The sequence below is a fragment of the Typopeltis vanoorti genome, chromosome 9 (genome assembly GCF_054136105.1).
Source record: "Typopeltis vanoorti isolate ZY-2024b chromosome 9, IOZ_Tvanoo_1.0, whole genome shotgun sequence".
In the NCBI taxonomy this organism is placed as follows: domain Eukaryota; kingdom Metazoa; phylum Arthropoda; class Arachnida; order Uropygi; family Thelyphonidae; genus Typopeltis; species Typopeltis vanoorti.
Window position 1 is genome coordinate 93,220,522 of NC_143557.1, and position 14,035 is coordinate 93,234,556.

Sequence of the window (14,035 nt, forward strand, 5' to 3'; positions counted from 1 at the left end):
CAAAGAAAGAGCAAAAGTTGGTTTATTGGAGATTTAAACAGAAAGGTAGGAAATTAATACAGGCATACAGGAATGTTTTTTTTGAGGGGGGGGGATGCTTAAGGGTCAAAGCTAAACAACTGAGAGGAGACTTCCACATGGCCGTTAAAGGAATGCGGAGAACCGATCAGGGCTTCTGACCTAATGTCCAATCCTCACCTTCTTATGGTGCACCCTGTTAAGTATCTACCTGGATACTGAACAAACGAGGATGGGCTGGCAATTTGGGATTTAGCCGACCAAATTGTATTCTTATTGGCTTAAACCAAAATAAAAAATGATGGTACAACATGAGAGAATTTCATGCTGGCTGGGGCATCGCCTGGTTAAACAAGGCACCAGTTGTTTTTGCCAGGGAACTAGGGCAAACATCGAAAAGTCAGCTACTGGAACAAATCTTAAAACCCACCCCAACTCAACATCACCAGAGTTCAAGATCAGTACTATCAAAATAAGAAGCCTGAATGCAAAGAAATGGAGCTGGATGAGGAATTGGATAAGTACCAGATCAACATAATAGGGGTGAAATGAAACAAGAAAGGCAAAAACAGGTGAGATCTTTTTGAGCAATTAATACAAAATGTTATATTCAGGTAATGAAAATCAAGGAAAAGAAGGAATAGCCACAAAAAAAAAAAAAAAAGAAGGAATAGTATTCAACACTAAATACGAGGCTAATCTTCTTGAATCGCAGACAGTCTCAAGTAGAGTGATGTGAGCAAATATGAGAATGGGGAAATGGACAATGAAATTTATTTCTCTCTATGGTCTCATGGAAGGTTCTACTAAGGTAGAAGTGGAGGAATTTTTTGAGGCTTTAGAGAAAGCAACCGATACAATGAAAAAGGAAAAGTCAGTCCTTGTTGGGGATCTAAATAGCAGAGTAGGAAATGATGGTCAGACATACAAGAATATATTGTAAAAATTTGGAGAAAAGACCAAAGCTAATAATAATGGCAAATACCTGTTAGATTTCTGCTCAGGACATGGACTGGTTATTACAAACACAATGTTCCAACATAAAAATGTTGCACAAATTCACATGGAGAGAAGAGGCAAGGAATAAGAAAAGTCTCATTGACTATGTTATTCTTGACAGTGATGTTTTCTCGCTTGTGCAGGACACCAGAGTGTACAGAGGATTTGAAATTGGAAGTGATCACCATTTGGTCTTGAGCAGAATAAAACTGAATATCATATTGAAAAGAAGAACATGTAAGAAAATATTAAAACGAATAAAAGTTGAGCAGCTCTCAGACGTGAACTGTAGACTAAAATACACAAACATGATTGAAGAAAAAATGAAAGAGTTTCAGAACAGGAATCAAACTTTGGAGATTCAGTGTCTAGCCCTGAAGAAAACACTGATTGATTCTGCCAGGGGCATGTGGTGAGGTTGTCTGTAAGGATAAAAAATCAGAACTCCATGGAGGAGAGAGGAAGTTAAACTGGCAGTGAAAGAAAAGAAGAAAGCACATCAAAAGTTCCTGTCAAATAAGTCAGCTTATGCTCTTAGAGAATATAGAGACAAATGTAAGAAAGCAAAACACTCTGTAAAACTAGCTAAACAAAACTCATGGGAGGACTTTGGTAAGAACATAGAAAATAAATATCAAGAAGGTGACAAAATATTCTGGAGGTTGTTGAAGAAGCTCAGAAATGGAGCAAAGAGTGCTGTAAAAGGAATTAGAGATGATAAAGGTGACATGAAAACAGGAGAAAAAGGTATCTTTGAAGTATTGATTAATTATTTAGAAAAGTTGCTAAAAGAAACAAGCAGTGATGACAGCACAGTGAAAAAAAAACAGTTAATAGGCATGCAGTCAGGAATACATATCCATACTTGAAGTACAAAAAGCTATCAAAAGCCTGAAATGTAGAAAGGCAGTGGAGTAGGTGATATTTGACCAGAAATGTTCAAGTACGGAGGTATAAAAGTCTTACAGTGGCTGCACTGCATAGTTCAGAAGGCCTGGACAGAGTGATGAATTCCAGATGATTGGAGTAGAGTTCTCATAGTACCCATATATAAAAAGGGAAATAAAACTGAATGTGAGAATTACAGAGGTATTTTCTTACGGAGTGTTCCTGGTGAGATTTATGCAAGTATACTGGAGAAACGGTTGAGAAGAATTGTGGAAGATAAGCTTGGTGAAGAACAAGCTGGATTCAGGACAAATAGAGGCTGTCAGGATCAGATTTTCACTTTACGACAAATAGTTGAGAAATCATGGGAATATAAGATCTGTATTTAAGTTTTGTAGATCTGGAAAAGGCATCTGACAAGGTGCCAAGAGAGAAACTATTTGAAATGCTACAGTTATATGGTGTCAATGGAGCATTATGTCAAACAATAATTAGACTTTATTTGAGTTGTAAGTCAGTAGTTAGAATTGAAGGAAGTACAGGAAGATGGTTTTTATGTTAAATCTGGTGTCAGACAAGGATATACATTATCCCCTCTGTTATTCATTATCTATATCAATCACATTATGGAGGAAAGCAGTATAAAATCTGATATCAAAATTAGAGATGTTAATCTCAGCTCTTTATTTTATGCAGATGTTATATTTTTAACTAAATCCAGTACAGGTGTGCAAGATTCCTTGACTAAATTGAATAATTGTTGTAAGAAATTTGGTATGAAAATGAGCAATAACAAGACAGACAATGAAAATAGGCAGAAACATTGAAAATATCAACTGCATTGTGAATGGAGAACCTATAGAACAAGTGAAACATTTCAGCTACTTAGGCACGATTTTTAGTGAAGATGGTAAATTAAATATGGAAATAAACAACAGAATCAACAAAGCTGGTATGGTAGGAAGTCAATTGAATAAATTCATATGGAATAAGAGAGAAATGAGTCGGAACACTAAATTAGCTGTATACAAGTCAGTGTTCAAACCAGTTTTAACTTATGGATCTGAGAGCTGGGTCAGAAGTTTACACTTGACCAAAGACTGCAGATATGAGAGCCCTGAGAAAGATTAGGGGCATGAACAGATGGCATCAATGGCAATATCATATTAAAAACGAGGATATTAGGAAAGAACTTGACATTGTTAGCATCAAGGAATGCATTTGCAGAGCTAATCTCAGGTAGTATGGTCACTTAAACAAAATGGGAGAGGAAAGATTAGCAAAATAAGTGTTCTCTGCCAGGTTGGCAGCAAAACGACCCAGAGGAAGACCAAGAAATAGGCGGATTGATAAAGTAGAAAGTGCCTTAGAAGATAGAAATATAAGATCTGATAATGTTGGAGTCTTGACAGGTAACAGACTGATTTGGAGGAAAATTGCAGATAAGAAGTTAGTAATGATGTAATTCTTCATAGAGTACTCTCATATCCTGTACACCTCCTTGAGGGTATATATCAGGAATTTGATGATGAGAAATGTTTTGGTAAAAGAGAAAAGATGATAATAATAATGGTAATTACCCAATGGATTTCTGTTCAGGACATGGATTAGTCATTACTGTGTTCCAATATAAAGATGTTGAACAAATTCATATGGAGAGAAGACAAAAGAAATAAGAAAAGTTTCCTTGATTGTTATTGCTAACAGCAAATATCTTCATGCTAGTCCATAACACAAGATTTGACGGCCTGGCTGGCCGAGTGGTTAGAGTATCCACTCGGCCAGCTATTTGCTCTCCAGCCAAAAGGCTGCGGGTTTGAATCCCGCTGTGGGCATGGATGTTGTGATTGTCTGTGGAAAAACTAGTGGTGGTGGTGGTCGGCAATAGATGGCATTGCTGAAGTTGCGGTCAGTTGGTGGAGACAGAGTTGTAGAGCAGATGCCCTCTCTCTATGATTCTTTGGACTCCCTGGAAGTGTCAAATAATAATAATTATACAGGAAATTTGAAATAAGAAGTGGTCACATAGTTTTGAGCAGGAAAAAAATTAAATTCACTTTGAATATAAAAATAAGTACGAAGGTTAAAATGAATCAAAGTCTAGCTTCCTTAAGAGATGAACTATATATTGAAATATACGAATATTATTCCAGAAAAAAAAAATGAAAAAGTTTCAAATAAAGAATCAAACCTTGGAGACACTCCATGGAAGAATGAAGAAAGCATTAATTCAGTCAGAGATGCATATACCGAATCAGCCGGCCTGGCTGGCCGAGCGGTTAGCATATCCGCTCTCCAACCAAAAGGCTGCGGGTTCAAATCCCGGCGTGGGCATGGATGTTGGTGATTGTCTGTGGAATAACCAGTGGTGGTCAGCAGTAGATGGTGCTGGTGGATCGAGTGGTGGAGACAGAGCTGTAGAGAAGTTGCCCTCCCTTGATGAGTCCATGGACTCCCTGGAGGTGTCAAATAATAATAATAAAAAAAAAAGTGAATGGCTAGCTATTCACTTGATAGCTAGAAACTTGCTATCAAGTATCCGATTAAAGTTGATCAATTTAGTCTCTGCCTTGAATATGCTGTTTACATTTATTTCTTCAGTTTGTCATGAAAGCTTAGGTATGTGTAAAAGCGAATAAACAACACCACAGGAAAACTTAGTGAAATCAGGAACTGAAGTATCAAACTGAAAATCAATAAACTGGCAACTAACAAGGTTGCCCTTTCAATTGAAGGAACCAATTTGAAAATATGTACCGGAAATAAAATTCTTGAGTAAAGTAAACTGCTTTAAATATCCTGTTTCTAGTTTAACTTACAAAGAAGAAGAAAACAATTAATAACACAATTCAGAAAAGTACAGCAGACTACTTAGAATAAATAATCAACTTTTTCATCTGACAGACATACCAGAATTAAAGTATACAATACATTAGCAACCTTTCCTTCATAGTTACATTGTGATCAGTATTCATTATTTAAAAAAAAGCATGAAAACAACTACCATGTTATAGTAAAACTTCAGTTAAATATAAACCAAATTAGTTGTTTCCATAATCTTTTAATAATGAATATATTAGCAAAATCAATTCTTACCTGTAGGAGTGAAGCCTGACCATCAGAAAGGAAGATGAACAATGGCTTATATCTGTTGAAATGAAATTTTTGAAATGTATTGCAGTATATATTTGAAATGAAATATATACGTTATTGTACTGGATGAAAAAGATATAATGAATAAACTCAATATGATACCTATAATATAATACATCCAGCAATACAGACAAAAATGGTTACAGCATGTAAAAAGAATGGATAGGGCCAGGATACCTCAACAGGTTCTTCAATACATCACCAGAAGGATGCTGTTAGACAAACTAGCCAAGAGATGTCTTGAGACCATCTAGGTCTCAAGACATCTCTTGGTTGAGGCCCACTAAGCCCACTGAAGAGGATGACGACGACAGAAAATAAATATCAGGAAGGTAGCAAAATGCTCAGGCCACTGAAAAATCAGAGAAATAGTGCCACCTATATCATTTCAGAAAAGAATCCAAAATGATACAGGTGACATGAAAACTGAATAGAGATATTCTAGTTGCCTCATAGAAAATATTCAAAAGGAATGCAGTCAGGAGTACATTATGACCACTTCAGGTAGAAAAAGCTATCAATAACCTAAAATGTGGAAAGGCATCTGGAGCAGATGATATTTGACCAGAAATGCTCAAATATGGAGGTATTCAAGTTTTACAAAGGCTGCATTGCATAATTCAGAAGGCTTAGTTAGAGGGTTGAATTCCAGATGATTGGAGCAAAACACTCGTGGTACTCATTTATTATTATTATTACATGACACCTCCAGGGAGTCCAAGGACTCACCACGGGAGGGCAGACTACTTTGCTAAATACATCTCATCCTCTCTCTACTACTAAATTCTCCAACTACGACACTACTACCATCAATGCCATCCATCACCCATCCTCACCAACAACAGTACATTTTGTCTGTATGCGGGATGAAAAACCCAAGTTTCTGGGAGAAATAACCCTGCTACAACCATACGAGATCAGCTAACTCACCTTCAACCGAAAAAGCCCAAAGGATCCCCCCCCCCCCCCTCATCATGACGAGAATCGACCCCAGGTCTTTTCCAATTGAACGGTGCAATGTACACTATTCTTCCAATTGCACTACGGCAGTTATTATAAAATTATAAAAATGGCGGCATTTATAAAATGGGAAATAAAACAATGTGAGAATTACACAGGAATTTCCCTACTGAGCATTCATGAATATTTATGAAAGCATTCCTGAGAAAAGGCTAAGAAAAATTGTGGAAGGAAAATCCAGAGAAGAGCAAACTGGGTTCAGGCCAGATTTTCACTTTAAGACAAAAGTTGTGAAATCATGGGAATAGAAGAAAGATCTGTATTTAAGTTTTGTAGATGTGGGGAGAGAAACAAAAAGGCATATGGCAAGGTACCAAGAGCAAAGCTGTTCAAAATGCTACAATTATATAGTATAAACAAGACATTATAATGAGCAATACATACTTTTAAGTGCAGATGGCAAATTATTATTACATGACACCTCCAGGGAGTCTGAAGACCAAATTAAAGTATGATATGGTAGGGGAGTCAACAGAATAAATTTTATGGAATAAGAGAGAAATCAGTAAAAACACTAAACTAGCTATACATAAGACAGTTGTGATCTGAGAGTTCAGTTAGAAATAAAACAGTTCATCAAAGAAGACCATAAAAAAGCATGAGTGGCTGAATCACTAAATATTAGAAATAAACCTGACACTTGGAATTAAAGAAACTGAGCATCTAGCATCAGGAGGTTAGCATAAGTGACTACAGAGAGCTCATCCCAGAAAGTATTTGTCGAACAGCTGAGCCTGCCATGTTGCTGGATAATTTTGAGAGTCAAAGAATATCGACTACAGAAGACAAAGAAAATGGTGGGAAAGAAAGAACAGGCATACAGTCAGAAGAAAAATATCATGTAAACAAAGCAATCAATTAAGGACTGTACTGAATGAAAAAAAGTACAGTGGTATCTCGCTAATCCAAACCTCTTTAGTCCGAACCCTCCAGTAATCCGAACTGTGGTTTGAAAGAAAAAAAAAGTTTTATTTATTACGTATTATTATATTGTGTACTATTATTTTTATTTAATAATTATTATTTAACTATTATTATTTACTACTATAAGAAGCCAAAAGGCTATTTTACCGGCGACATAATATGGATTTACCATCTCCCTTAAACTTTATTATTATTTACTTTATTATTACAGTACAGTATTTTTATTCATACTGTCGATTGTACGGTTATAGTGTAGGTCTATTTTGATTTATTGTGTATTCACGTTTGCCTGGGAAGCCGTCGAACCTGAAGCAATTCGAGCATCATGGAAAAAACTGTGGCCTTCTAGAATTTACCAAGATAACTATGGTGATACATAAAAAGAGGAAATTCAAAACGTGCATAATTTAATTAAAAATATAAATCCAGAGGTTGATATTTCACAAACAGATATTATAGAATGAATTACAGGTAGAACCGAAAGTGAATTCGAAATCAAATCAGATGCTGAAATTATAAATATGATGCTACAGAATGAATTAGAAGACGATGACGACGAAAAGAACTCGAAGAAAAAAAAAAAGTAAAACATGGAGAGGCAGTTTTAATATGAGTGTAGAATGGGCTAAGCAGAATGATACGCCATTCCACAAAATTTTATTGCTAATGCAGCTCCGAGAAGAAACATTCGAAAAAAGTTTAGCTTCCAAGAAGCAAAAGAAAATCGGTGACTTTTTTACAAAAAAATAAAAAAAAAACTTTTTTGTGTTATTTTGTGAAACTTTTTTTGTGTGTTATGTACAAGAAAGTGATATTTTTTTACACAAATTAAGTTATGTACTGAACTATGCAATTTTATTAAATCAGAATCCTCAACAATACAGGTACATACAAAATAAACTTGTGTACTGTATTATTTTTTAAATTTTACATTACAGTACAGTAGCTTTTTTTCTATCAGATACTTCATTTATTTACAGAATTAAATTGATGTACCATTAAAATCTGATTATTTTTGTCCTAAACAATAGTTATTGTCTCTTGGATGAAAATTTGCTAATCCGAACTTTTCTCTAATCCGATCGAGCATGGTTTTTATTGGTTCGGATTAGCGAGATACCACTGTATATGGAAATTAACTCTTCATAAGTACTAAGAAGAATATGTATCTGGACAAATCATGAAATTTGTCTTTGCTGCATACTAAATTGTGCAAATGTAAAATTTTTTTTCCATCCATTAAAAAACTTTGTTAATAACATTGGGAGCCATGATCCAATGTGACCGGAAGTCATATTGAAGTTATAGTGAAGGATCTTCGAGTTAATCTCAAAGAAGCTTTACTAGTTGCAACATGATTCCTATCAACCAAAATACCCAAATCTTCTTATTCAGCAACTTTTTCTAAAGCCTATCCACTCAACTTATATCCATTTATTACTGTCTTCTTACCAAACTGGATATACTTGCATTTGTTCACATTAAATTTTAAACTCCACTTACCCATCCACTCTTCCAATGTTTTAAGATCATCCTGTAGATAAATTTAGGTAATCTAAAACATTAACTGATTTGCCCAACTTACACTGTAAAGTTGGGCAAAACACCATCTGAACAAATCCACATGATTGCATGTTCTTTTCTCAAAAATATGGGAAAGGTTCATTCTCCTATTATCATCATCCAGGTCTCCATGGAGTCAAAACACTCATCGTGGGAGGTCGTTTTCAGGAAATACAAAGTATATCATACCACTCCTTGAACCCGTTAACCGTCCCCACTCCAACCCCTCGCTCAGGCAATGCATTCCAAGATTCAACCACCCTCCATGCAAAGCAACCACTTCTCACCCTCTCGCGCACAGCCTCCTTTCGTAACTTCCAGGGATGGAAGTTTTAATACTATAATCATATCTTGATGTTGTTACATCATACATACATGTGACTAATATTTTAAATAATCCATTGTTAGTATTTTAAGTAAGCAAAGAGAAAAATTTTACTCTCTTGCTATATGAACCAAATAATTTACAAATATATTAAACAAGGCTCCTGCCTTCGAACTATAGTGCCCTACTCTTAATGAACTGACTCAGGATTACCTCCTGTTATCTATCAGTCAATCAATTTCCTACCCATCTTATAGATGAGCGATACCTATTTGTAGGTATCAATTTGTCCCAAGTATTTCCTTAACCAAACCATGTTGTACCATGCTCAACAAGTGATTCCTCTCAATAGCTATTGAGAGGAATCACTTGTTGAGCATGGCACAACAAGTGATTCAAGTGTCTGTGACACTTGAATCACTTGTTGTGCCTTGAATCACTTGTTTTTTCACTTGAATTCTGTGAAAAGTCACAGATAAAATCCCTAATTAATTTTTTTGCATTATTCTGTCTACAACTCTAAGACTTACTGGTCTATAATTTTCCATGTTTTGATGACCCACCCTTATAAATTGGAATAACTCTTAAACTTCTAGTCAGAAGGAAGTATTCCTAATCTCAGCAACCTAGTGAAAATCAAAAGCGGATTAATTAACCCTGACATATGCTTTTTGCCTACTAGTAAAGAGAATTTATCCCTTCCTCCAAGTTTTTAGAGGCACTTGTGTTATTAATTAATATTTTTAACAAGTAAACACAAGAAACATAAAATAACAGTTTATTTACAAACACTTCAGTTTGAAGCTAACAAGCCATCTTCACTGTATACGAACAGTTATTTTGTACAGTGAAGAATTAAATAATCTAATGCTAACAATAGATTATTTAAAATGATATTAATCATATGTACATGTGATACAACAATATCAAGATATGATTATAGTATTAAAACAATACTAGCGATGATTAAGGAGAATGGTAAGGACATACAATCTGATATAAATTTGGGCAAAATAAAGTTTCAGCACTTTCCCTAAATAAACATCCATATTTAAAGCAACAACGATGAAGATTCAACCAGAATATTCTATGTTCAGGGTTTATACCATGCTAAAAAATGGTTTCTCCAAAAGAAAAATATAACAGATTTGTGATTCCTTTACATCAAGCTTCAAGAGACCAAGAAACAGCATGAAAAGTTCTAATTCCTTACATCTCTGTAATTCAAACCTGTTTTGAGAATCTTAACATAACTTAATACAGAGATTCTTTCCAATTGATAAACTCATCTTGGCTATAAAGAAGAGACCAAGCACAGATGGTCTCTTCTTTCTCGGCATTTAGCAAGTTCTTCATGATTGGAGTCTTTATTTTGGACAAACTGGTCATTCTGTGGAGAAAAAATAATACAAGAGCATCATTCTTACATTGCTTATAATAAAGCTGAAAAGTCTGGCTTAGCACAGCATGATGTGGATATTGAACACAGAATTTGCTGGTTTTAAGGAAAATGGTGAAACTTGAACACGATCCAAACTTAAATCTGAATTGTATGTCCTTATCTCAAAAATACTGGAAAGTGTCATTCTCCTTAGTCACCACTAGTTTTTTTTTTTTTAATACTGTAATCATATCTATGTTGTTACATCATAAATACATGCAGCTAATATCATTTAAATAATCCATTGTTAGTATTCTACCTTTTATAACTGTTCCTACACTGAAGATAACTTGTTAGCTTCAAACTGAAAAAATATTTGTAAATAAAGTATTATTTAATGTTTCTTGTATTTATGTGTTAAAAATATTTATCCCTACCTCAAAAATGATCAAATTCCAATGATTTCAGATATTAAATATTTCCTTCTTCATTATGATGTCATTTGGGTAAATCTTCTGTCAGCCATTTCATGATATGTTTTGGAGATACTTTCATTTTTGAATCTTGTTCTCCCCCCTTTCTCAAAGCAACATTTAATTAAATACAGTGATACTTTGATACAGCTGGAATTATGTATTCTCACATTTAGGATGAGGCCCCTAAGAGCTCTATTAAAATGCTTGACTCAATACAGAGGATGGCAATTAGACTGATTAATAACCCATCTCTTACACTCACTCCCACCCAGATGCTTGATGTCTGCAATGTGTGTGTTCTATTATAAATATTTCCATGGCAAATGTTCACATGAAATAGCATCAATAATTTCCCCACTCAGTACTAAGTCCGTTGGAACATGTGCAGTTGTTGTAAAACATCTCTTCACAGTACAACTCAAAACCTACAGAACAAGTTTCTTTTCCTCTTCCTTTATCCCCACTATTGCTGCATTGTGGAACAATCTTTCCCCTTCTGTTTCCCAAGGAATTCAACCAAGTCCAACCAAGACCACTGGTTGGACTTGGTTGAATCACTGCTTCTACTGACTGCTTTTTCTTTTTTTCTTTGGGTAACATAGAATGATATAATCATAAAACTAAAAATAATAGGCAACGACATGTGTCAACAGGCCAACCCATTTTATATAACATACAGTATGAAAAATAAATAGTATTTTTTTTATGACTTGAAATAAGATAACATTACTTTTTGAAATTTTTTATACCATTAAGATAGCTCACAAATTCTAGTTTTACATGAAAATTCCACTAAAAAATGAAACTAACACACACACACACACACAGCTCTAGAAATCCACTTGCCACAGGCAAGTAAACAGACAAGTGTTGAGTGAATTTCCAGCCTTATTCTAAATGCATTCAAAATATATTATTTTTTTTGTATAATTTACACTTGTTTTTTTAAAACATGTCATTCACTGTCAAGTTATTTGATCATGGATGGCTGCTAATAAATTCATTAGAGAAGTTTTATTTCCAGCTCTCTGCAAAACCCAGTTTTCTTTCAAGATGAGATTGCTCTTCTTTGAATCACCCTGACATCAAGCCTCTCCTGGCATAAACACATCGTAACCACTGCCTCCTCAGCTTCCAAAAAAAAAAAAAAAAAAAACTAGGATTTCTCTTTTTTGCTTCACCTCCAAACAGCTGTTAACCTTATGCAAATCCACCCAGCTATTGAATACTATTCTCACATTTAGGATGAGGCCCCTAAGAGCTCTATTAAAATGCTTGACTCAATACAGAGGATGGCAATTAGACTGATTAATAACCCATCTCTTACACTCACTCCCGCCCAGATGCTTGATGTCTGCAATGTGTGTGTTCTATTATAAATATTTCCATGGCAAATGTTCACATGAAATAGCATCAATAATTTCCCCACTCAGTACTAAGTCCGTTGGAACATGTGCAGTTGTCGTAAAACATCCCTTCACAGTACAACTCAAAACCCACAGAACAAGTTTCTTTTCCTCCTCCTTTATCCCCACTATTGCTGCATTGTGGAACAATCTTTCCCCTTCTGTTTCCCAAGGAATATAATATACAAGCTTTCAAATCAAACATAAAAAGTTTCTTCTTTCTCAACCCATTACCCATACACAGTACTGATGTACTATAGGTTGATTAACCAACCTCTCATGTATGGAGGGCTCCACATAAAATGAAAATCCATGTTTCTCATTTTCATTTTGGTTTCTTTGTACACAATCTTTGTGATGCTGGTAGTAAACCATATCATAATGTTATGAGAAAGCATTAAGAACAATCAAAATCTAAATATGCCAGTGAATTGCTGTTGGCTACTGATATGGTGAGTGATAAAGTAATCCTTTATCACTCACCATATCTCACCATGGGCAGGATTTTCAGTTTTCTTACTCATTTTATGACAACAGTGGACTTATAAAATCAGACTGAGAACTGATAATATGTCCATTACACACATCTTGATTCCTGTGACATCACTGTGCAGTACACTCCTGCCACTTGCACCGCTATATATGCCACAATCAGAACTTAGTTTTGGGTGTGCCTTATATATGCAAGTATGCATTAGTAAGGGGTATGGCTTATAGCTTACCATTACAATACAAATTTCTTTTATATATTATTTTCTGAATCCAAACATTTTATGTAAATCATAATAAAATGCACCATTTATTTCACAAAAACTAAGAAACATAAAATGAATACTTCTGTTTCTGTAATAATTCTGTTTCTTGATTTTTGAATAACATTTTTGAATTAAGAGATCAATTAATTAGTTCTATATTATTATAATAATAATGCTTAAACACATTCACTTATGTTCAGTTTTAAAATTGAAAAAATATGAAATACCTTATCAATAAAATATAATGCAACAGCTCTTTGTCTACGGCTCATTTCCTTTGACTTTAAGTCCTCCTGATATTCAGCTCTTATTTTATCTACATGATCCTTTAACTTTCGAGCTATTTCAAATTTCTGCCAGTCTTTCTCTCCCTTAAAAAAAAAATTTAAATATATATACAGACAATCTTATATAAATAGAAAGAACAACATGTGTGTATGTGTATATATATATATATATATTTTTTTTTTTTTTTTCATAATTCATTTTTACTCGGTTGGAAATATTATTAAAAAGCTTTAATGACTGATACCGAGAGATAAAAAGATGAAATGTTATATTTGAAAATATACTACTAGTTTCATTGAATTGATAAACATCTTCAGGTATCACAAGCAAAGAAATATATAAAGAATTACAGAGACTTAAAATTGCATTAACAGAACAAGTACAAAAAGACAGTAGCGTGTTTGAAAACAAAATGCGAGCTTGAGTTCCAAATAAACATCGACTACATGCTGTCGTGAGTGCGCCAATACTGAACAGAGGCAATGTGTGCATCAGAGAGATTGAAACTTGGGCTGTTGTTGATATGGAAAGAATCTAGAGAAATTTCTCTAGATTCGACAATCTTTCTCTCGAGCTCATCACAGCACACATGGATGTTAGAAGTTTGAGTCCAGTTCACAATGTGTTGGCAGCCTTCATCTGAGTTAACTGAAAAGAGAACGTGGCTAGAGAGAGTAGTGCTGGCTCTGGTTCTTTATATATATATATATATATATATATATAAAGAAGTAATCTAACATTAATCTTCAACAGAATTTGACTGATATAACATATGGTCTTTCTAAACAACCTAAACAGCAACTAGTCTTAGAATAGAATGTATCTCCAGAAGTTTTTTT

At 34.4% G+C, this 14,035-nt stretch overlaps 1 protein-coding gene across 1 annotated transcript in view; it reads right to left on the reverse strand.

Annotated features, from left to right (window-relative positions):
- LOC150103256 (DNA topoisomerase I, mitochondrial-like) overlaps positions 1–14,035 on the reverse strand; it is a 364,529-nt gene that overhangs the window by 83,364 nt on the left and 267,130 nt on the right. The window contains exon 10 of the mRNA XM_090398605.1: positions 13,136–13,279. Coding sequence (XP_090254731.1) covers positions 13,136–13,279 — 144 coding nt within the window. The remainder of the gene's footprint in view (positions 1–13,135; positions 13,280–14,035) is intronic.